This window comes from Ursus arctos, unplaced genomic scaffold (genome assembly GCF_023065955.2).
Source record: "Ursus arctos isolate Adak ecotype North America unplaced genomic scaffold, UrsArc2.0 scaffold_7, whole genome shotgun sequence".
Lineage (NCBI taxonomy): Eukaryota > Metazoa > Chordata > Mammalia > Carnivora > Ursidae > Ursus > Ursus arctos.
This window is the reverse complement of record NW_026623089.1, coordinates 77,030,650-77,054,280: the sequence shown is the minus strand read 5'-3', so window position 1 is coordinate 77,054,280 and position 23,631 is coordinate 77,030,650. Positions and strand designations below refer to the sequence as shown.

At 40.3% G+C, this 23,631-nt stretch overlaps 1 protein-coding gene across 2 annotated transcripts in view; it reads left to right on the top strand.

Moving 5' to 3' along the window:
* The window catches only part of PRKG1 (protein kinase cGMP-dependent 1), a 1,185,830-nt gene that overhangs the window by 61,463 nt on the left and 1,100,736 nt on the right, over positions 1–23,631 (top strand). The window contains exon 1 of one of the 2 annotated variants that reach the window (XM_026503975.4): positions 18,184–18,856. The exons of the other annotated variant lie outside the window; for it this stretch is intronic. Within the exon in view, the coding sequence (XP_026359760.1) occupies positions 18,546–18,856 (311 nt within the window). The 5' untranslated portion in view covers positions 18,184–18,545. Of the gene's footprint in view, positions 1–18,183; positions 18,857–23,631 lie in introns of those variants that run through there. 2 annotated transcript variants of the gene reach the window in all.

Sequence of the window (23,631 nt, the reverse complement as noted above, 5' to 3'; positions counted from 1 at the left end):
AAAACCAGCGTCTCTGGAGTCAAAAGTTCCTGAGTTTGAAGCCCAGCTCTTGTACTCAGTAGTTCTGCGGCTTTCGACAAGCCACTTACATGTTCATCATTCTCCATTTCCCACCTTTAAAATGCGGACAATAATGCCAGTACCAACCTCATAAATTTGTGAGGCTTGAGATCATCTATGAGAAGCACTTAGCCCAGGACTTAGCACCTAACACTCATGAGGCATTATGGTAACAAGCATCCAATAAATGCCAGATTCTACAATAATAATGGTTATTTATATTATTATTCATGATCTCTTTTCCTCAGCTTCCCCTTGGATCCCTGACCCTAAGCTGGTTTTAAAGGGTGTAATATACCTACCAAGGGCTTCAAGCATGGAAGGCTGCATTGGTTCCTTTTTCTAGTTGAGGAGGACCTCGGTAGTGGCCTTCACTGCCATGGGGGCGTGCTGCCACGGGAAGCTTCATCAGTGCTCGGTGTCGTGGTCTGGTTTGCTCTTGCTGGAGTCCTTCACATCTGTTCCCCAAACTGCTATGCCAAATCAGAGCTGGAGGGCATAGTGGCCAACTTCCTTGATGGCTTGACTTAAAATGCAACCAAGGTTTTCCTCTTCCTCCATTAAAAACAAATCTAAATGGCTTTCTTATACCATTGTGATTCCTTCAGGTTATTGTATACATTGTGGTGTTATGAAACCAGAATCCACAGGGTCCAGTTTCAATGCAGGGTCAAGTGAACAGGTCAGCAAGCACAAGTTAGTTATAAGAACTTTGTCTGGATTTTTTTAAACATTCTCAAAGTGGGGGTACTCACAAATCCCATTTTCTTCTTCCAACCCCTTGTCTTATGTACTACTCCCTGCTACTCCCTGCTCTCCATCCCGTATCTTCGTGAGGAGAGCCATCATTGCCCCAAGTCCCTGTGTCTCCTGTTCCTGTCCTCTCGACTCTATATCACACAGGGCCAACTCTTGCTTGAACAAAGTCCCCTGCCCAAAAAATGGTGGGATGGGAAAACTGAGCCAGCAAAGTCATGCATCAAATAATAGTACCTGTGAATTCTCTAGCTTAGAGTAGTTGACTGGGGAATAGAAGGAAACTCTTGGAGCCCTGGGCTCTGTGTCTAGCCTAGGTAGATACGAAGGGGCCATGGTTGTCCTGCAGGGGTGGTAAACATGGAGTGGAATTCTATTCAGGGTGCCTCTCCATGGCTCTTCAAGAATTTTCACTTGTCTTCCACCTCTTTTCTAGGCCTGATGTTTGTGGTTAGTGTGATGACAGGGAAAGTACCTTCTGGAAAGGGAGCCCTGGCTCTGTAAAGATTGGATACGCTCAGAAATGATTCTCAATGAGATGAGTTGACTCTCTTAGTAAGTTGTCCCTGATTATACTGGTGGTTGATCTCTGTTTACAGTTCACACATTGAGCAGTTAAAAGATGGTTATTTGGGAGCACAGCCATCAGTGCTCATACTGAGGAACGAATGACATTTCGACAGGTGACATTGGCCATGTCTTCTCTTCTCCAGCCTCAATTCTATATTTGGATTACCCTTTAGGATGGCAGCAGCTTCCTAACCTGTCTCTGACCTGTCTTTTCAATCTTCAGTTCATTGCACACCATGCTAATGCCGATGGACACCTGTGATGTTGCCAGTTTGGGTATATTACAAATAATATTTCTACAAATATTCTTGCATACATCATGTGATATTTCCGCATTTCTATTAGGTATATCGCCATGATTGGAGTTTCTAGATAATCGGGGATCTATATATTCAGTTGAGGCAGAAATTGCCACAGCTTTCCCAAGTGGCTATCCTGACTTATACCCCCACTAGTAGGGTATGAGAATTTCCTTTGTTTCACAAACTCTCTAACATTCATTGTCATGATTTTTTTTTCAGTTTCAGCCATTTGAATAGATATGTAGTGGTATCTCATTGTGTTTTAACATTTCCCCATTGATTAATGAAATTAAGCAATTTCTCATATGTTTATTGGCTGTTTGGTTGTCTTTGGTCAAAAGCCTTGGGACGCCTGGGTGGCTCATTCAGTTGAGCATCTGCCTTCAGCTCAGGTCATCATCCCAGGACCCTGGGATTGAGTTCCACATTGGGTTCCTTGCTGGGCGGGGAGCCGCTTCTCTCTCTGCCTGCTTGTGCTCTCTCTCTCTCTGACAAATAAATAATTAAAAAAAAAAAAGCCTTAAGATTTTGCCATTTCCTGGTCACCATTCCCACTACAAAATACTTTACATTTTCAGGTATTTTGCCCAGTTCTATGAGGTTATAGATCTTGTGCCTAAATTTTAGGAATTCCAGATATAGTCTGAGTATAAGCCTTTTGCTGATTAAATATATATATTATCAATATAGTTTCCTATTTTGTAGTTTCCTTTTTAACTCTCTTAATAGTAGCTTTAAAAAAATAGACTATTCTTTAGAGCAGTTTTATGTTCACAGCAAAATCGAGCAGAAGGTACAGAGAGTTCCCATACAGCCCTTGGTCCCACATGCTCACAGCCTCACCTACTTTCAAAATCCTGAATCACAGTAGTATGTTTATTATAATTGATGAGTCTACATTGACACGTCATCATCACCCAAAGTCCACAGCTTACGTTAGAGTTCACTCTTGGTGTTGAACATTCTGTGGGTTCTGACAAAGGTATAATGACAGGTACTCACCTTAATCATGTCTCTTGATCAAAAGAATCTCCTGATTTTAGTGTGGTTCATTTCACGAATTCTTTTCCTCATGGTGAGTGCTTTTTGCATCTTGTTTAAGACATCCTTACTCATAATAACCTTGTGTACCCTGACTGACCTTGCTAAGTTCACTTATTCTAATAGTTTATCTGTAGTTAAACTTATGTATAGGTTTAGAACTATCCAAAGATATAGATAGATGGATAGATAGATACAGATAGATAGTAGATCTAGATATAGAACTTATCCACAAGTATGTAATCTTCCTTTCTAATCTTTATGTATTTTTTTTTCATACCTTATTTCAGTGGCCAGGGCCTCAATTATAATATTGAATAGGTGTGATGATAATGGGAGTCCATTTCTTTTTGTGATATGAGGGGGAAATCTTTCAGTATTTCACCATGAAGCATGAGATTTCTTGTCAATTTTTTTTTTGCAGATATCTTTTATCAAATAAGTACTTTTTATGTTGAATTTATACAGATTATTTTAAAATCATGAATTCATTTTTAATTTTATCACATCCTTTCTGTATCTATTGAAATTACTATTGTTATTGATTCGTAACTTAATTCCTCTGCAGTAACAGTACATGATTTCAAGTTTGCGGAGACTTGTTTCATGGCCTAGCATGTGGTCAGTTTTAATATGACTCGCTTATGCTCTAGGAAATAGTATGTTCTGCAATTTGAGGATAAGTGTTCTACAACTTGCAATTGAGTTTATTAAGTGTATTATTCAAATCTGCTATATCCTGATGAATTTTCTGTCTGCTTAGTCTATCAGTTTCTGAGAGATAAGTTGAAATCTCTTAAGATTGTGAATTTATATCTCCTCTTAGCACTATCAGTTTTCATTTTTCATGTTTTGAGGCTGTTAGTGAGAACATATAAATGTAAACTTATGATCCCATTATGATAAATTAATCCTTTCATCATTGTGAAATGTTCCTCTCCATCTCTAATAGTGTTTACTTTCTTAAAATATCTCTTAGTATTAGTAGAGTTACATCAGTTTTCTTTTGGTTTGTGTTCACATTTTTTACTCTAAACCTTTTTTGTTCCCTTATATAAAATTGTTTCTTCTATTTTTTAATCCAGTCAGACAGTCTTTGTCTAGTAATTGGAGTATTTAATGTGTTCGTTAGTTTAATCGCAGGTACATTTTGGCTTCAGTTGATCATCTTACTATTTGTGTCTCCTTTTCTATTTGATATTCCATTTTTCCTCCATCAGATTTTCAATTATATATGTTTGATTTCTATTATTGCGTACTCTAGAAATTACAACATGCAATGCATCCTTGAACTAGCAAAATTTAAAGATAAATTAATAGTTTTGTTCCTTCTCAGGCAGTGCAATGCCTAACAACAAGTTTTCCCCTACTGATCCCCTCCTCTCTTTCCTGTTACTGTTGTTAGATGTTTTTATTGTTTTGTGTAGCAATCAGCCATACAGATTTAACTTCATATTTTTCCTTTCTGTGGTAGTTTTCCCCTTATATCTTTTTGCAGTCATCTACTTTCATTTTCTTTCTTGCCAAAGAATATCTTTTAGTGTCTTCTTTAGAGTGGATCTGTTGGTGACAAATTCTCGAGTTTTTGTTTGCCTGAAAGTGTATTTATTTGCCTTCACTTGCAAAGGATATTTTTGCCAAGTATAGAATTCTATGTTGGTGATTTTACTTCCCTCCGGCCCTTTGAGGTTACCACTCTGTTGTTTAACGGCTTTCACTGTTTCCGCTGAAAGGTCGACTGTGATCTTTTTTTTTTTTTTTAAGATTTTATTTATTAATTTGACAGAGAGACAGCCAGCGAGAGAGGGAACACAAGCAGGGGGAGTGGGAGAGGGAGAATCAGGCTCCCAGTGGAGGAGCCCGATGTGGGACTCGATCCCACAACTCTGGGATCACACCCTGAGCCGAAGGCAGACGCTTAATGACTGAGCCACCCAGGCGCCCCTCGACTGTAATCTTATTGTTGCTCCTCTGAAGGTGATGGGTATATTTCCCCATCTGGCATTAGGAGTTTCTCTTTATTTTTGATTGTAAGAAGTTTTACGATGCTATACCTAGGGTTGTATGTGTTTGTGTTTCTGTCTGCTTGTGCTTTGTATTTCTTGTGCTAGTGGCTTACAGTGCCTCCTGAAACTGAAGTTGGATAGATCTTTCATCAGTTTTGAAAAATTCATAGCCATTACTTCTTCAAATATTGCTTCTGTCCCATTCCATCCTGCCTGCCCTTTTGGGACTCCAATTACATATAGGTTAGACCTTTCCTTTATGAGCCCATGTCTCATATCCTTTTCTTTCCCCCAGTGGTTTTTTTTTTTTTTAATTCTTTTTCTCTTTTCCTTTTTGTTCTATTTTCTTTGAATTTATAGTCTTGTTTACTAATTTCGTCTCCTGCTATTAAACTACAACTACAGAATTATTAAAATACAGTTACTGAATTTTTTCAGTTGTAAAATTTCAATTTCTTTTATAGTTTCCAGTTTTCTCTTGAAATTACCAACATTTTCATCACATTCCTTAAACATATTTATCACAATTATTTAACAGTGCCTATCAGATAGTTTCAGTAGCAGGATTCCCACGGGTCTGCTTTTGTTGTGTGCTTTTATTCTTTTCTTAGCTTTTTGTTTTATTGTCTCTTGGTATACCTGTGTCTGATTGAATCCTGGATGTTGTGTGTGACGATGTGAGATCATCCGAGACTCTGGTTTTTGTGATCTCCGACTCTGCTGAGGAGGGAGAGCACTTTTGCTCTTGAAGAGCACGTTGACCGCCTTAACGCCATTATGGATCCGACAGGTTTGACATGCGGTTTCGGTCTTTATGATACTGGATTGTTATCAGTTAACGTTTGGCTTTCATGGTTTTGAACTGGTTGGGCCTCAACTCCAGCCTTTGTCCCTCTGGCCCCATTGGACATTTAGAAGCTTTGTCGATTTCTTAGCCTCTCAGCCTCTAATTCATAGTCCATTATTTATTCTTTTTAGGAGTGTTTTGTAATTTTGTAAATGCCTCCAAAAGGACACTGAATGTTGGGTTTACCTCTCTGGACTTTGTTCTTCTCTGAGATAATTTGCCCTTCAAACCCTATTGCTCAGGAATTTTTGCCTCAAACATTTTTTTGCTGGCGGGGGGCCGGGGGGAGGGGACACTAGCTTTTCTAGTTATGCTTCGTGTGAGGGTTTGCCAGCAACAAGCTAATTCTTTATCAATAGAAGAAGAAATTGATAAGAAAATCTCTTGAATAAATATCAAACAACTCCCTAATTAAGACAAGGAAAGTAGGTTGAAAGGAAAGGAACAAATAAATAGGCTATGAATTCCAGCTCATAGTCTTTAAAGCTTTGAAAATAATAAGATCTCAAAACTAATTTTTTTTAGAACTTCAAGTGCAGTTTCAGGGCAACGCTAATGTTTATTTTAATTTCTAACCTTAAAAAAATTGGGTGTACTTTATATGCTGTTAGAAGTGCCGGCCAGTTGTTGGCTTGAGTAACTTGATATTTTTCCTCTCCTTTCCTATTTACTGTCAATAAGTTAATGAATACTTCACATTTCCAGCACGTCGATGAGAATCACAATTTTCTGAATTAGCTTGGTCCCAGTAACTGTATAAATGTTCACTTTCCATTCCTATGACTAAGGAACTTCTCACAGATAGCTTAACTGTTTGAAGATCTGTTACTTAATGTCAAATGGAAACCAACAGGGTTTACCTGTTACTTTTATAACGAATGTGTTCAAGAAACATATGGAATGTTTTTTGCTCAATGTGAAATAGAAAATTTGGACAGTAGAGGGTGCAAGTGCACCTTTAGTTCTGTAGTTCAGCCCTCAGAAATTAGTATTTAATAGCTGAGGGAAAAATGTGAAGATTGTACTGTTTGCTGAGGCTGTATACTATTTAGGAAATATATTTGAAATAAACCTTGCAAAGGAGAAGTATAAATTTCACAACAATTTGCTTAACCTTGTACTTTTAAAAAGTGACCAATGAAAATTTCAATTAGATCCCATTTTCTACAACATATTATTTTTAACTGAATAAAATATTTACTGTAAAGAAAGGTATACGTATCTCAATAAGATATTTTTCTTTTATAAATCATAATTACTAGTGATCATTTATATGTATTTTTCCCCTTAAGAAATCTTGCATCCAAAAAGATGATGTATAATGATAACTGCAATGTGAGACTCCTATTTCTTAGGAGGAAAATATGAATAAGAACCAGTAGAGATAAGTAATGTAATGTCAAGAAAGGTCTTATATTCGCATTGTATTAACGTTCAGTTTTTCTTGAAGATCCAAAGTTTTAAGCAGTTGCAAATCAGAAACTTAAGGTTTCCATTCAGAGTCTGAAGCAGCATAAAACAATAGTACCATAAGGCTTCATTTATAAAAAAATTTGTGGGGTATATGTGTACAAAGCTTTGAGTCTCTGTCTCCAGATCTGACTTTCTTCCATGGGAGAGGAGGTCTCCTTTTATATTTTTCATAGGAAAAGTTTCAGCTTTGGTTTTGGTAACTGTCAAAAATTACCTTTATTACAAAATCTATACAGTGCAGTAAATTTGGAGAACTTAGGAAGCCCTTTCACTGACTTTTTGAAATTATAAGAAACAACTACTTAAGAAATACTCCTTTTTTGCCTTAACAAACTATCTACTTCTGTCTTTGGGTTTAATGAGCAGCTGTTTAACCTTGAGATTATCGTTAGCTCCCAAAGATTAGCTCTTTGGCGTTTGGTTGACTGGTAGTAAGGTTATGATTTCGTTGGAAGGGCCATTTCTGAGTTTCTATGGAAAGAGCAAAAGAAAGAAGAAGAGAGAGGAGAAGGAGATAAGTCTATCTACTTTCCGAATTAAGTTATTGGATGAAAAGTATTTTGGGGGATTAATTTGCTTTTGAACTCTGTTTGAATCGGATCTTCTGAAGCTTTTATCAATGAGGTGACCGGTTAGGACACGAGCACTAATCAGCTCCACCGTAACTTACAAGCACCTTGATGGGAAACATCTGCTTTCAAAACACTAGCAGATGGCATTAATACCTTTTGCAAAAAAAAAAAAACCCCAAAAAACAACAAAACAAAACAAAACCATTAAGAAGGACTCTAAAAAGCAGGCCAAGTCCAAATATGGACATCAGCTTTTTGGAAGGAGCAGCTAGGGAAGAAACAGAAGAAAGAAATTGCAGGTGCCCGTGTTATATGAAAGAGCACTGAACCTTGAAGACAATGTAGTGTAAGCCTGAAAGTAAGAAAGACTCTGGGATTTTGGTGATTTAAAAGTACATTAAGACAGTTGATTGTCTAGGTGCAATTTTTTTTTCAATTTATTTTAACTTAAAAAAAAAAAGACAAAAAATTAAACCCAAACAATTCACTCATTTCTCCCGTCTTCCCCATACCCCACCTGTGCCAAGAACCAATCTGCTCTCTGCAGACTGTCTAGGTGCGATTTGAAAAGGTGGAAAGACAGTTGGGTATGAAGAAATATTGTTTCCTAGAAATATTCAGGTTGACAGGTAGAAAACCATTATCGTGGGTCTTAAGCAGGGAAATATGTTCAAAGAGTGATATCTATGTGTTTTTTTCTGCATAAAAAACCACAGTTTTAAGCTAAGCCTCTGATATATTTGATTTCTTATGCACAGAAAGGACATGCAGAATTATGGGGAGCTAAAGCAGTAGTTGTCCGAAAATCATCATATCATAGTTTTCATGGCACCTTTCGCTAACTTGTTACTGAGAAATTCATTACCCGTATTCACTTTTAAGCTGTAATTACCGTATTGATGTTGGTTTTCAGTACACACACACACAGTTGACCTTTGAACAGCATGGGGGTTAGGGATGCTGACCCCCGTGCAGTTGAAAATGCACATGTAATTTTTTACTCCCCCCAAACTCAACTACTAAGAGTCTCTAATAGTCTGCTGTTGTCTTGAGGCCCTACCAATAACACCAACAATCGACTAACACGTATTTTGTTTGTTATATGTATTCTGTACTGTATTCTTACAATAACGTGAGCTAGGGAAAAGAAAGTGTTACTAAGAATATCATAAGGGAGAGAAACTACATTCACATAGTACTGGACTGTATCAAAAAAATCCACGTGTAAGTGGGTCCACGCATTTCAAACCTGTGTTCATTCAAGGGTTAACTGTGTGTCTGTGTATATATGCACATAATATACACACACATATACACGATATATCAACCCCCCCCCCATTTCTACTATATACACTTCGTGGCTGCACGCACATAGGGTAGTTTCAAAGGTTTTGCCTAAGGTGATTGTTCTAAGTGGTTAAGGCACCGGTCCAAGGGCAACAGATACAACAAATATTTCTGGGAAGAACATAGAAAATCAGTGCTATTTACAAAGCAGACAAACATGTGATCTGCCTAAGCCCTGGGATACAGGGCAGCTGCCCGTCGGGTGGTCATACTGAAGTTTCAGAGGCTGAGGACACACGCATTTCCAAGTGCCACCCACGTGAGGGGTGCAGACTCTGTATTGTGTCAATGGATATTTAGTTCAGTTTGATGGTTTAATCTCTTGATGGAGAAAAGGTGGGAAGGGTCCACTTTTCGGTTTACTGGCGGTGGTGTGTTGTAGATTCTAGATAAATATTTCTCGAATTCATTGCATTAGTGCAATGGACAAATATAAGGGAGGGCTTGTTCTAGGTGCTGGTGGACGAAATAGACGTAGTTCCTTGTTTTCTTAGAGTTTACTGTCTAATGATAAGACAGCTATTTAACAAATATCCTTGAAAATGACATATAATTATAAATCATAAGTTCTATTATAAGGGAAAATATCATGGGGATGATTCAGAAGGATTATCGGAGGAAATGATATTTTAGGAGAGAAGAGAAAAATGAATTCATTGAGATAATAACTGGTGATGGGGAGGAAATGGGGTTGAGATTTTAGGGTCATGAAAGGGGTTAGGTGAAGGATTTCAAAGGCAGAAAGAGAATCACCAGTGGAAAACCTCTGAAATGTTAAAATGAAATTGCTTGGTGCCTGGAGATTTATAAGAACGAAAAGGTCAGTATAACATTTTTGTGATTAATTATTAATCAGTTGTTCTCCGGGATCTCAGTCCCATTTTAATTTTTCTCTGACCATTTTCCCAGCCCGAATAACAATCCAGTGACCCACCCTAATTTTAAAGAGAGGAGATGTGATTGTGGGTCAAATGGCAAGCCTAGTCCTTCCTGTGAGCACCAAATTTGTCATGTTCTCCGGTTTTCTGCCATGTCATTGGCCATGGTCACAGACGGGGTGAATTGTGACTTTCAAGGGGAGATGCTGATGGTCGGCAGTCCCATTGGTGGGGTCAGGACCGTGTGTTCTGATACTGCTGTGCATGTAGATACTGATGAGGAATTCACAGATTGGGAAGCTGCTTGTTCAATTTCAGTAAGTTGCGTAATTTACCTTTAAACATTCACTATCATAGGGGCACTTGGGTGGCTCAGTCGGTTAAGCGGTCTGCTTCAGCTCAAGTCATGATCCCAGGGTCCTGGGATCAAGCCCCCTTTCAGGCTCCCTGCTCAGTGGGGTGTCTGCTTCGCCCTCTCCCTCTGCCTGCTGCTCCCCCTGCTTGTGCTCTCTCGCTATCTCCAATAAATAAGTAAAATCTTAAAAAACAAAAATTCACTATCATAAATACTCAGGTTCAACACTTAAAGTATTAGACGAAAGAAAGTCTAGTTGTTTGAATCAACTGTATATATTTACTATATATTTATTTTGGAGATTCAAATATATATCGGAAATTTGGAAGTTATAAGAAATAATTCAGAAAGAAATCTGCTTTACTGAGCTTTCCTCAAGTGTTCCCCAAGCATTTTTGACTGTGGAAACCCTCCCTCTTTTTTTTAAGGAACCAGTGTTCTTTAGTTCACACTTGAAGGAAACACTGAGTTGTAGTATATACCTGATTGGTGAGGGCTCTCAATTAGAGTTATGGGCTCGCTAGCAAGGCTGTTCACTGACCACTGAGTTTAGCTATTCCACCAGCTGTTACCATATGCTTCTTCTTGTTTTTTTGTGTTTTCTTCATTAATTATTCTGATTTCTCTCAACTGGATATTCCCTGGTTGCAGAATATGAAAGTCATATAATATGTTAAAAATTCGCTGTGTAAATAGATTGGTGATTAAAAGACCATATACTGAGAATATGAAAGTACAAAAGTATTTTTAGGAAAATACTAATGTAATAAGATTTTAAATGCTATATGTTTCAGTGCGCTTTGAAATATGTCTTTATTGTCTTTTTGTGAAAATTCTTAGAGTACTCCATTGAGAAATACTAAATGAACAAAATCATCTTTTGGCATTTTCTGAAGTTATTATGCTTTAAAAACATCTCCAATGGGGTAAGACTGATTGCACGATTTCAGGGACTCAAACAAGTATCACCACCTGTATCTCGAGAGTTCTATGTTAGGTTTACGCTGTTACCTTTTAATTTGTTTCGAATGGGAGAGAAATTTTCTCTGTCTTGGTAATGCTGTCGTTTGTATCACAAAGACTTTAAAAACCCTGTGATGGGAAGAGAGACCTGAGCTACTGTGTCTGAAAAATGAAAAAGTAAGCAGCGAGGCGGTTTTCTCTGTTTCCCCGGGTATGTTCACCTCACGTGCTCACCTCTACTTTGACATAAATGAGGGTTGATTAGGAGGGTGTGGTTTATATATCACACCTCTGGCATATGCCGGACTTTGAAGCATCTGCAATACACACACACACACACACACACACACACACACCGCACTGTCAAGTCGATTTCCATGTAACAACAGTTCCTTACAGTTTGAGTATAGGGAGAGGCATATAGAACTAATTAGATATTTTAAAGACTTTTTGATATATTTTGTTTTCTGCACAAATTAAAGTGTTCTCAATTGACCTTAACAGCTATTACCTATGAAGAGATAGGAGGTGGGATTTTCATATGAACTGAATCAGGTTCCGTGTGCACAAATCATAAAGCATGAAGTGAAAGAATAAGGTAACTTTAAGAACAGGAAGCTAGGAATGGGCTCAGTTGGGTTCTAAACTTGCTTCTGCCTTGGGTGAGTCATTTGACTTCCTTGGCCTTCAAATTTCCTTAAATTTAAAATTAGGATGTTCAATTACATAATATCAGTGGTACATTTCAGCTCAATTCTGTGACATCCATTATGAGCGAAAAAAATAAGGATTTTTTGCTGCCTTTTTTTTTTTTTTTTTTTTTTTTTGGTTGCAGGTAGGGAAGGGTGGGGTGTCCATCCCAGCCAGTGCTAACCGTCTTTTAGTTCTCTGTATTTTGGGAGTGCTAGTGATACAGGCAGAGAGTAACTAAATTAAATAATGGGATGCATGTGGAAATGCTGTGATATTAGCTAAGTTTCCGTTCGCTGACTGCCGAGAGAATGTTACTTGCAGTGTACGGATAGAGGGTCTGACCAGTGGAAACTGCAAAGTGAAAATAAGCAATTTCCACCAAGTTCTGTATGTTCCTAACAGCAGCAATTGCTTTTAACATTCCACGAATAAATGTTTTGAAGATTTCTCTGTCATTTTTTCCACTTAAAATTGGTATTCAACATAGATGCTTTTCTAAGAAAGATAGATCGTGAGACTTGTGGCTGTACTGTATTCTATGGAAAACGTAGATGAATTTTCCGTAATAGCTCCCCAAATTAACTTTGATATTTGAGTGAAAACATTCTTACATAATGCAGTGACTCAAGACAGACACTGAATATTCTGCCTAATACCAAAAAAGGGTAAAAAGTCTCTATTTGATATTTATTTTTTTATGGGGCATTCTTACCTACGAGAGCAAATGCCTGTGCTTTGTGCTTTGAGAAATGATTTTTAAAAAATACAGTCTGGACCAGGAAGAAATTACTGAATCTTTGAAAAAATGTGCATTGGGCAAGGTGACGCAATTTTACAGTTGGTTACAAATGCATAGTGAAAATATGTGTCTCCTGGGCCCCAACTTGGGTCTCTATTCTTGGTCCATGGGTAATGGCTTCATAAATATCAGTCCCACGTCTTGACCCGAGAATGATATCCACTTGCTTTACCAGCCTACCACTTCACTTGCCCATCATTAAAGGTGGATTTCTGGATTTCCATCTCATGATGATTGTATAAAAGTCACAATATCAAGAGTTTTCTGAATTTGAAGTTAGGGGCTGTCTACTTGGTCATTAAGTTCATGAGGATGAAGATCTCTGTATGCTTACCTCCTAAGTCTTTTTGCTCTTGCCTGCAACCTCCCGTCTTCCAGCTCTCCGACATTCTCACAGCGCAAACAAGTGCCTTGCTAGCTTTCTGTTGCCTCATGCATTCATCTGACTCACCGATAAAAGCCCATTTCACTCAAACTTCTATTTTATTATCTTTCTTACATCTTCAGTACTTTCTCACTCTACCGATGTTAGTAAGTTCACTAGCAAAATGTAGTTTTCGTTTTTACTTTCAATTTGGATTACAAAACATGTAGGTTGAAAATGGCCGAGTTATATCAGCTGTTAAATGCAATGTAAAATAAGAGCAGCAACCAAAAGGCATTGACTTCAGAGCCGTTCTTCTATAAGCTGCATGATATCAAATATGTTCTCAAGTGCAAAATTACTTTCACAAATAGTTTTGACTATCCCGTGGAAAATACTGATGCATTAACTTACGAAATGATGTGCCTTTGTATACAAGATTAATCACTGAAATAGGACTGAGAAAATAAATTTATTAGTCAGGAGAGATATTACAATATTGTATCCTCATGTATACATTCACTGGGCTTAAAATGTAGCAAAATGATATTTTGTGAACAAAGTATTTTAAATTCCATTTTATGCATTTTAAAATTCTCCATTCATGAAAAAAATATGGAAAACCAAATTCTATTCTTCTTAAAAACATGTCATTTCTTCTAGTATTTGGAAACATTATTTGGAAATGAGCAGCTTCCTGAAGAGCCCAGAGAAGTGTTCTTTTTGGCAGACAGTGCTTGGGTTTTCATGAACACCACTTCAGGCTCCATAATAACATGCCATCATTTTAAGCTGTGGAATATAAGGATTCATTTCAACTGATATTAGGCATGACACTAATTCGGTATTAAACTCTAAGCACATTAGCAATTATGGTACAATGCACTATTACTTTCCAAATCTCTGCAGTAAGTTTTTCATCATTAATGGTTTATGGTTTTTTTTTTTCTTTTCAATGCAGAACGTATCATGCACAGAAGTTTAACTTCAAAAAGCCAAACCATTAGAATTTTTACTTATATCCATTTAAATCAGGGTTCCTGATGGCCGAATCATCCACCAAATATAATCATAAGAATAATCTAATTCTGTAGGAGTTAATCAAATAGCAGGTGCTTTAATTATTGTGGTTTACCCATAGAAAGCCAATATGTTTGAAGTCCAGATTTTTTATAAAAACAGTAAACCAAAAGGAAAGCCTAGAATCTCTGTCTACTTTATCAAAGTGCAATTAAAATTCTGTCATATGACTCATGCCCTTTATAGCCCAAAGACAGTTCCTGTGGTATCTTCTTATGCATCGAAATAGGATGATTGTTTCCTTAAAACATATTGACACAAACAAATGTGTAAGTGGGTCGTAATGTGCCTAAAGTAATAGGTATTATCATTACAGATCTTCCTAGGTTTGACTTTTCTCTCTGTAACTGTGAAGGTAAAATTTGAAAATATTGATAAAGTAGGGAGGTTCAGCAATCCTGAATTAAATAGAGTGACCAACTATCCTGGTTTGTCCAGGACCAAGGGGTTCCTAGGACTTCAGTTTTAAAACCTGGATGGTCTAAGTGATTTTAGTATTAAAACCAGGACAATCCCAGATAGATGGGTGCAAGGTAGTCACCTTCAACCAGAATGAAATGGTGCTGGAGTGAAGACAATTTGGGGAAGAAGAAGTTCTAAAAATTCTCTTTCCTCCTCTTTCAGAATTTTCGCCATTCATTAGGTGGGTGATGCCTTGCCTCCACTTTTTTCAAATGTAAGCGGAAGTAATAATAAAGACTTGCTGGTGGGGTTACATTAAACAGTGCCTGTCATGCATTCAGAGTTCAAGGAAGTTAGTTATTTTACTGTGGCCTTGATTAAGCTTAGCGATTTAGAGCATGCCAGCATGTCTACCAGTAACGGTCACTTTCCTATTTCTTAAGGGTACTTGTTTCCTGTAGTAGTTTTCTGTAAGGAGTGGCTTCCATCACCTAAACAGCTCAGCAGTGTTTGTTTGTTTCTACTCAAGATATGTACATGAAATGGCAGAAGAAAATTTCATTCTTAGGACTCTTCTGCGAAATGGGGCATCAGTGGAACGGACACTCGGATGAGTGTCCTTTTGAGGCTAATTATGGTTTTCATGAAGGATGATAAATTCTACAGACTTTATTTTTTAAGAGTCAGTATTATGATAGAGCTGCCTTATTGGAATGCCTCTTTAAATGGTTGTGAGATTGAATAAGGAAGGCATGATACAGTGTATTCTCAGTCGTGAGGGCTGGGTGCAGAATTGAAGAGCATCAATATGCCACAGGTGGGTCTGGCAACTGGTGGAACTTAGCTTCCCTTAGGGCGGGAACAAAGAGAGACCAGCTGAAGAGCCAGTTGTGAGTTGACTATGGAATTCTAGAGTCTGAAGTCAGTTCCTTCAATGTTGAATTGCTCTGCGTTCTAGCATCTACCATGGAGACCTCAGCCCATGATAGAGGCAGCGGGAGAGTGCAGTAGATGCCACTCCACTCCATTTCAGATTGGTGTATTCACTTCCTAGTAAGCAGAAAGGAGACTTGTGCCTGATCTCTGATCTTATAATTTAGCCAACTTAGTTTACCATGAGACACACAGGACATTTGTCTGTTGAAATGTAACTATAGGACCTTGATTTTTCACGTAAAATTTATTTCCAGAATTTGCCAAGTACAATACAAAAGATGTTTTAAAAAAGATTGGGATCGCTCAAAAGGTTGAGATGGAAAACCGGGCCCCTTAAGATCTAAACAACCAGTTAGGAACATCATTTTTGCAAACTTACTTAAAATATTTACTTTGATTCCAAGAATGGAAAAGTCGAGAATTCAGGATTTTGCATATGTAATTATAAAGTGGGGGGGGGATTAAATTTATTCTTTTCATAGTACAGGCTAATATAACCAAATATATCCTTATACCTTGAATACTTTTAAAAGTGTAAGTCAATTGTAATAGTCATATATTTTGGCAATTTACGTTCTTTGCATGTATTATAATAGACTTCTGACTCTAGAGATGGAATTCCTCATGGGATAGATACATTTTGTATCACAAGAATGAAAGGTAGCATGGATATTTCCTCTAGTGGCATGTAGATATGATAGCTTAAATAGTGAAAAATATTTGCATGCTCAGTGTGAAAAAACTCCACTTTTATTCAAAATACCTGAATATTTATTTTCCTTTGTGCATGTAGACAGGCTTTCTACAAATGAAGAATCTCCCTACTTTGTGCTGCCCAAAGACACTAAGTAACTCCATTTAAGCCTCAAATGAACCTTAAAACATAACCCTGCTTAGCGGTTGTCTAAAGATACCCCTGTACATTGCTTCTGTTTCTAGACATAAACTCTTGGCCTCAGGGACCCCTATATAGATCTATAGGAAAAAGGCATTAAATTTTAAACATTTTCCCATGGAATTAAAGAATCCCTATAGGTTAAATAAAGTACGAATTTGGCCTTTTGCCTGGGACAAGGAAATTGTCACAGAAGCTCTGTTTTAGGATAGAGTCAGTTATACAAAGCCACAGCTCTTCTGCTTGATTTAGTTTTAATTAAAACAACAATTCGGAACTATTTCACTACTGTCAGTATTTGTAAGTTACTCATGGTCTGTTCATTACAAATGAAACTGTTTCGGGAATTATCCACTTTATGTATGACATTCTGAAATAAATGTATTTCTGAAAATGTCTGTCCGTGTTGGAAAGCGGAAAAATTAAGTGTCTTATATCATCTGTGCTAAGAGTATTAGATCATGATCTGAGTGGAAGAACGTTTAGGATTGTACGTCCTTTGTCATGCGCACCTCTAATTATAAACAGATACACTGTGAATCAAGAAGTTGGTTAAGTGCCATTGGCTAGCTGGGTTTTTGTTTTTTGGTTTTCGGTTTTTTCCTCCCCTTTTTTTCTCTTAGCTCAGATAGAAAAAGTTGTGTATTCAAAAGTAAAAGCAATTTGTTTTTGAGGCTGATATATTCGTTCTTGGCTAAGTTTAGATTCCAGGGAATAGTTCTGGATTGCAGTTCGATTTTAATGTATTTTCTATCGACTTTTGGTGTTAAGGAATGGCCAAGTAGAGCAGTGCTCAGGAATAGTAATTAGGGGGCTGCTAATAAAGGTGCTATAAAGTTGGAGTTGGTGAAGATTTAGCTAAATATTAGGAATTTAGGTGAGTAGTAAGTAAATATTTGTAGATTCTAACCATGTGTTCAGATGATGGGAGAATTCCCCTTCCACGGACAGATGCAACCTAATTGTCATCATTTTAGGAAATACTAAGTGGGCAGAGATGAGGAGAGTGGATAGAGGTGGGCTGGTATAGCACAATTTTCTGCAGTCCATCTGGGCTCCCCCTTCTTGTCATGATCCCTCCTCTTCACAGTTTGTGTCTTGCCATTCCAGTGTAAGGAGACCGGTCTAACAGCTTGGTTGTCACAGAAGGAATATTTTTTAAAGATACAGTTCAATTTCAGGATGGACTTTTTTGGAGCTCGGCACAGATTTTTCCTGCCCCCCTCCCGCCCCCCGCCCCAAGTTAAGCAAATGGAAGCCGCGAGGCCCAGCCAGAAACTCTTCCGCAGATACTAGCTCAGGTGGGAGGGAGAGCTGAGCGGCCTTCTCGGGCCCAGACCTAAAAAGAGTTCCTTCGTGTGAGTTTGGAAGGGGCGGAAAGGGGGGCAATTGGCAGGAGCAGGCGAGAGCCGCCCCACTTCGGGAGACGAACCCGAAGCCCCGCCCCCTTCGCCCCTTCCCCACAGGCACCTGCGCGTCACGGAGCCCTCCCGGGCGCGGGCTCCTCTCCGGCGGGAGGCAAGTTTCTTCTCCAGCGCCAGCCACCTGTGCGAGGCGCTCCCCGTGGGCAGGGTGGCGTGAGCAAGGGGAGACGCGGCCACGCAGCTCGGGAGCCTCTGCTGGGGAGGCCGGCGGCCGGAACACCTCCGGACCCCGGAGCTTTTCGGATGCCGAGCCCGCCCTGCCCGAGGACGCGTCCAGGACCGTAGCCCAGCGGCCTCGAGGCCGGGGTGCCGGGGCGGGAGGGGGTGGTGTCCCCCGGCTGGCGCCTCCCCGGTCTGCGCGGGGTCCTCCGCGGCGTCTCCCCCACCTCCCCACCCCGAAGTGGCGCGCCCGCCCGCTCCGCCCCGCCGCGCGGCTTATCAGGAGCCCCAGGCGCAGCGCCCGCTTCCTCCGGCGCCCGCCGCCCTGCGCCCGCCTCCGGCCCTGCGCTCGCCGCGCCTCGGCTCAGTCCCGGCTTGGACCTGCTGTCTCGCGGTCCCCACGCTCAGCCTCTCCGGCGGCCCGAGAAGTGCGAGCTGCACCGAAAGTCGGCGCCGGAGCGGCGGACTGGGCATGCTCAGAAGCCAGGGCTGGCTCTGGGCTCGAGTAGGAAGCGACTGCACTCGGGAGGCGGCGGCGACTTTGGGGAAAGTTGACCGGAGAGGGGAGCAAGCCCCAAGGCGCGCGGCAGAGGCAGGAAGGCGGCCCGGCGGCCCGGAGGAGCATGGGCACCCTGCGGGATTTACAGTACGCGCTCCAGGAGAAGATCGAGGAGCTGAGGCAGCGGGATGCCCTCATCGACGAGCTGGAGCTGGAGTTGGATCAGAAGGACGAACTGATCCAGAAGCTGCAGAACGAGCTGGACAAGTACCGCTCGGTGATCCGGCCGGCCACCCAGCAGGCGCAGAAGCAGAGCGCTGGCACCTTGCAGGGCGAGCCGCGCACCAAGCGGCAGGCGATCTCCGCCGAGCCCACCGCCTTCGACCTCCAGGATCTCAGCCATGTGACCCTGCCCTTCTACCCCAAGAGCCCACAGTAAGCAGGGGTGCGGCGCCGGGTCCGCGCGGCGCCCTGTCGGTGGGGAGCTGCGGGTCTCTGTCTTGTGTGTCGGCCCCCGCCCCTCGCGCTTGCCATGTCTGTCCTCACCCTCAGAGATGTTGCATTCTAACGGGCACTTCTCGCGCGCTGTGCACGTTTCTCAGAGCCACACTCGCTGCACCTACGTTTGCCTTCGTGTCTTTGTCAGATGTCAAGCTATTTTTAAAAAATAGACATACACATTCATCTATGCCACCCACCGCACATAGTTCGAACGCGCCCCAGGTGTGTGTCCGGCCGTGTGTGTGTGAGTGTGTGCGTGTGAGTGCGAGAAGAGGAATAAAAAGCCCCGTCTCCCAAATGCCCTGGCAAACCTGCCCAGCCGGAAAATCCTAAATGCAGGCTCATCAGACTTGAAATGAAATGCGTCTGATATCACCCTTACTTTCTCTGCTTTTGTGGCTCGCCCGGATTTCTCTACATGCCAGCGATTCACGCTGGTACCCCTCAAACCTGAGGTGCTGTCATCATCAAAGTGTCAAAAATAAGCAAATACGCATAGAAAAGGGAAGATTTTTTTTGATTTCCTGAATTGGATGGCATTTAACAGCCCGCAAATGGAAGCACAGTCTGGTGATTAAAAAAAAATTTTTTTTTCATACCATCCGAGGGAGAATGTTGCTTATTTTCCTTAAGGAATTTGCATAATGTTACCAGTGAGGTGCCTCGACTATCCAGAGGTTGCGTGTTTCCAGGGTCAAGCGTGAGGAGTACACTTCCCTTTATTGACAATGTGGACACATTGTTTGTCTTACTCCTGGCTTCCGATGCAACCACTCTGGTATCCTTCTTGCATTTAGAGAACTATGTTCTGATGTCAGTGGGCTTCATAACTTGGGTAGGAAAATTGAATCCAACTTGTTATACACATCTCAACGCAGAGACCTTATGGAGAGTAAAGTGGCAGGAACACGCGATTAGTATAGAATGAGGGAGAGCACCCAAATGAATGGTATTTTTAATTATTAGGTAATGACATAATAACATGAGAGATTTTGCTACTCGATTCCCAACTACATCACACTGGCTGGATGACACGTGTTACATAATAATGCACTTCACAAACCCAAGAAATTAATATAAGGAGAAAGGGTAAATACACGATTGTCTCCATTTGTATTTGTTGGATTTGGGGGGAGCTATCAGGCAGGTACCGATTATACTTTTGAAAACTTAAGAGTTATACCTACCCCTGTTGGTTCCCATAGAGCTTTTACAGACGGAGTTTGCATTCTCCCAGAGCATGGGGAAGAAACAATGAGGGTAAACATTTCAGAGAGTCTGACCTCAGCAAGTTGCCCCATCAGTAGACTTCGATTTGCCTTGGGGACCGGAATGATTCGCATCTCCTTCAACTTTCTCCAGTAAATTAATTTGCAGTCCCGACATGCTTGCCTGTTTTAGCTAACGAGGTACATGGCCATCTCTCCTGGGCCAACTTTTGCATAATGAAAAACTAACTCCAAGACAGCTCTCTGCATTTTTAAGTATTGCATAGGGTCTCATTTTAGTATCTGCAGGACTTTGGAGTAACACAGAGAAAACTCTACTTTCATAAAAAGACCATTTTAATAGGTTTTATAATGAAGCATGATCAAGCCAGCTGATAACGCCAGTTAAACACTGGATCAGAGAAGATCTGGAGGAATCTAGGCAGTAGGGAATGAGCTGTAGAAATGGGGTCAAGTTTGAGAAGTCTCTTAGTACTCAACATGCAGAACAACTAATTTTTTTTTTTTACAAGTCCATGGTGGAAAATGAAATTAGCGTGGCAAATAATTCACACCATTCTGTTATAATAAACATTTTATCTATGGAACAATGCTGTGCGTTCTGATATTTATTTAATAACGTGCTTTAAAGAAATCAGCTGTTTAAGGTATCACCATGATGGTTTTGGTGATTCTGAAGGATTCTATTGAAGAAAAAGGATAGAATGTCTTCCAAGCTTAAATAATTTTGGAAAAACATCTGTTCTTTTTTCACACTTACATAAAGAAAACTAGAATAAAATTGGCTTAAGTGGTAGAGTGTACCTTTCTTGAAAGAGAAGTTACATTGTATGCAAAATGATTATACCTTATGTCATTTGAATGATTGTGCAAGACAGCTCCACAAAGAATTAGGAAAACTTGCCAAACCAAAGAAGACTTGCTCGAGTTTCAGTTTATTTCACTGTGAGTAATCTGATTGTACAGGCTGACTGGCAACAAGTGTTTATGTCTTTATATTTTGCTTTTAGTACGACTTATATATAGTCCTCTTTCTTAAACTCACAGATCATTGTGAGTTCGCGTTAAAAGGAAACCACCTAAGTAGCCTAAAATGGATTTCAAATTCACTTCCTGTGAATTGTCTGTTCTCTTTTCATTAGATGTAGGTAACTGCCCAGCTAAGGTTCTGTTTTCAGTTATATATGCAAATATGTTTACGTTTTGCTTACTGAGGTTGCCCTCTGAGGGTTATAATTTTGAAAAACTTCTTTTAATGATTTTTGATCATTTAAAAATAGTGTAAAATGTAAATTATTAACTTAAATAATTTTATCATTTTTGGGTTAGAATTTTCCCTGTAAGCTGGGAATGGGAGGCAGTACTCTTTCAGAGCTGGGGAGCTCTTTCTGAACATTGTGTGTGTGTGTGTGTGTGTGTGTGTGTGTGTGTGTGTGTTGGGGTTTGGGGAGTTTTCTTGTTTGTTTCTTTCACACTGGTATAGAAATATCCCTTAAGTCCTTCCTCTATTAGGAATGTGAAGTAAAGAACTGATATAGCAGTTGGTACTCTATTCCATTACTACCACATAACTACTTGAGAATGTAAAACTATTAGGCTGTATGTTTTGAAATAAATTGAGCAACTAATCCCTTAAAAATGAAAAAAATATATAAAAATATCCATTTTATGAGATCAGCTAGTCTGTTGGTTCTGTATATAGGATGATTCTTATGGACTTTTAGAGTAATTTTATTTCATGATATTTCATTCCTGAACAGGTCAGAATATTTAGTCTCCAACATTTTGATCTAAACGCTTTACCTGTTGTAAATATTCTCAAATCCTTTCCATTTTGCTGTCCCAGGGTTGCGTGTCGTTTCAATTGGGCTGTATAGACTTAAATTCCTATAAAAAGTTGTTACTGTCTCTGAATTTTTGTCCACCTGATGCTTTTCACCCCAGAGGTAGCTAAATTTCAGAGAATGATACGTTTTGTAATGTTTCACTCTTTGGTTGTGAAATACTTTGGAAGAGCTGAGGGTGAAAAGAAATGGATTTTCTTATTTTTAGGGAGGCATTAATTTTAACAAGCCCTTATATGATCTTTTAAAACTGGACACTAACACATCTCTAGAGAAACAGTATCTTCCTAAAGGCTGTGTGTTAAATTTTGTTGGAAAAGTTGAGAGAATACTAGAATTTTGGCATAATCATAGATGGTAGAATATTAAAACATAGATTTCTTTAGAGGGAGCAATTAAATTCCAAATGGGCCCTACAGTTCTGTTGAGTACTTTTATGGGATGTCTGCCACGTGCAGCTATCCTGACGCGTTAGAGGTGAGAGACACAGAGGCCCTGCATCAAGTAATTAATGCTACACAGGTATTCTAGAAGGTAGAGAGTAAGTTCAACCGCAGAGGAGACGCCTGAGAAAGTTGGCAGAATAGAATCGCGCCCCTTTAATTTCATGGTGTTGGATATCTGGTGCAGGTGGGGTGTTTAAAGGGGGCGTTTGGGGGGCTGCTGGACTTAGGCAGGTGCTCAGGGAACGGAAGGGGCACCGTGGGAATGGACAGGACCATCTGGCCGACAGGACACATGGGACCTTGACAGCAACTAGGGGCGGCACCAAAACACCACAGTGGGAGCTGAGGAAGAGCAAGTTGAGGCCACAGAAAACGCGCACCTCGCTTTCTGTTTTATAGAGTAGGCAAGAGGGCATTTCTGCCGGTGTTTCGAACGCTCCAGACGCGCATGGGCACACGGTGCGCTGTACCCGGGCGAGCACCCAGTGTTCCCATCAGCCCAGCGTTGAGTGTCAGAAAGTCCCTCCTGCCTGCGCAGCCCGGATGAGAGCTGTCACCGGCCCAACTAGGTGAGAGCCTTTCACGGAACCAAGCAGCAGATGGTTAAAACTCGCTAAGACGCGAGTCCCACTGTAGAGAAAAGAACTTCCTTTTCCCGTCTCGCTGCTGAGTATTCTCATCAGAAATAATCTCCTTTCGCGCCCCAGGCCAGCACGGCAGACTCCTTACACACCGGGCCACCGGGATGGAGATGAGAATTGCACCTGCAGTCGGTTTCTGAAATCCATCTCCCTTGTTTTGGTGGAGGAGTTAAATTCCAACTTAATGCTGTCCTCATAGACTCTCCCATTGAAGTTGCATCGTTCATTTGACATGACGGCCTGCTCATTAAAACTGAGGTCGTGGAAGCTTTTAGAAAAATGTCTGAGGCCAGGCTGCTGAAACCCTGTTCGGGTGTTTTTGAAGCACAGTCAAGTTGTATGACCCCTCCACCGGGGTTTATAATGAAAATGCTGACAAGCCCTTAAACAGAGTGGCTCCAGAGGCTGAGACTATCCATGGCCAGCTTCCTCGCTCTCCCGGGCCACGTTTCCAGGCACCTGCTACTTAGTATTTCACTAAAGAGTTGGGCACACCGTGTTTCTGTTGTTGCTGTTTGCAGGTTAGAGGCATATGGACGCATTTTTTCC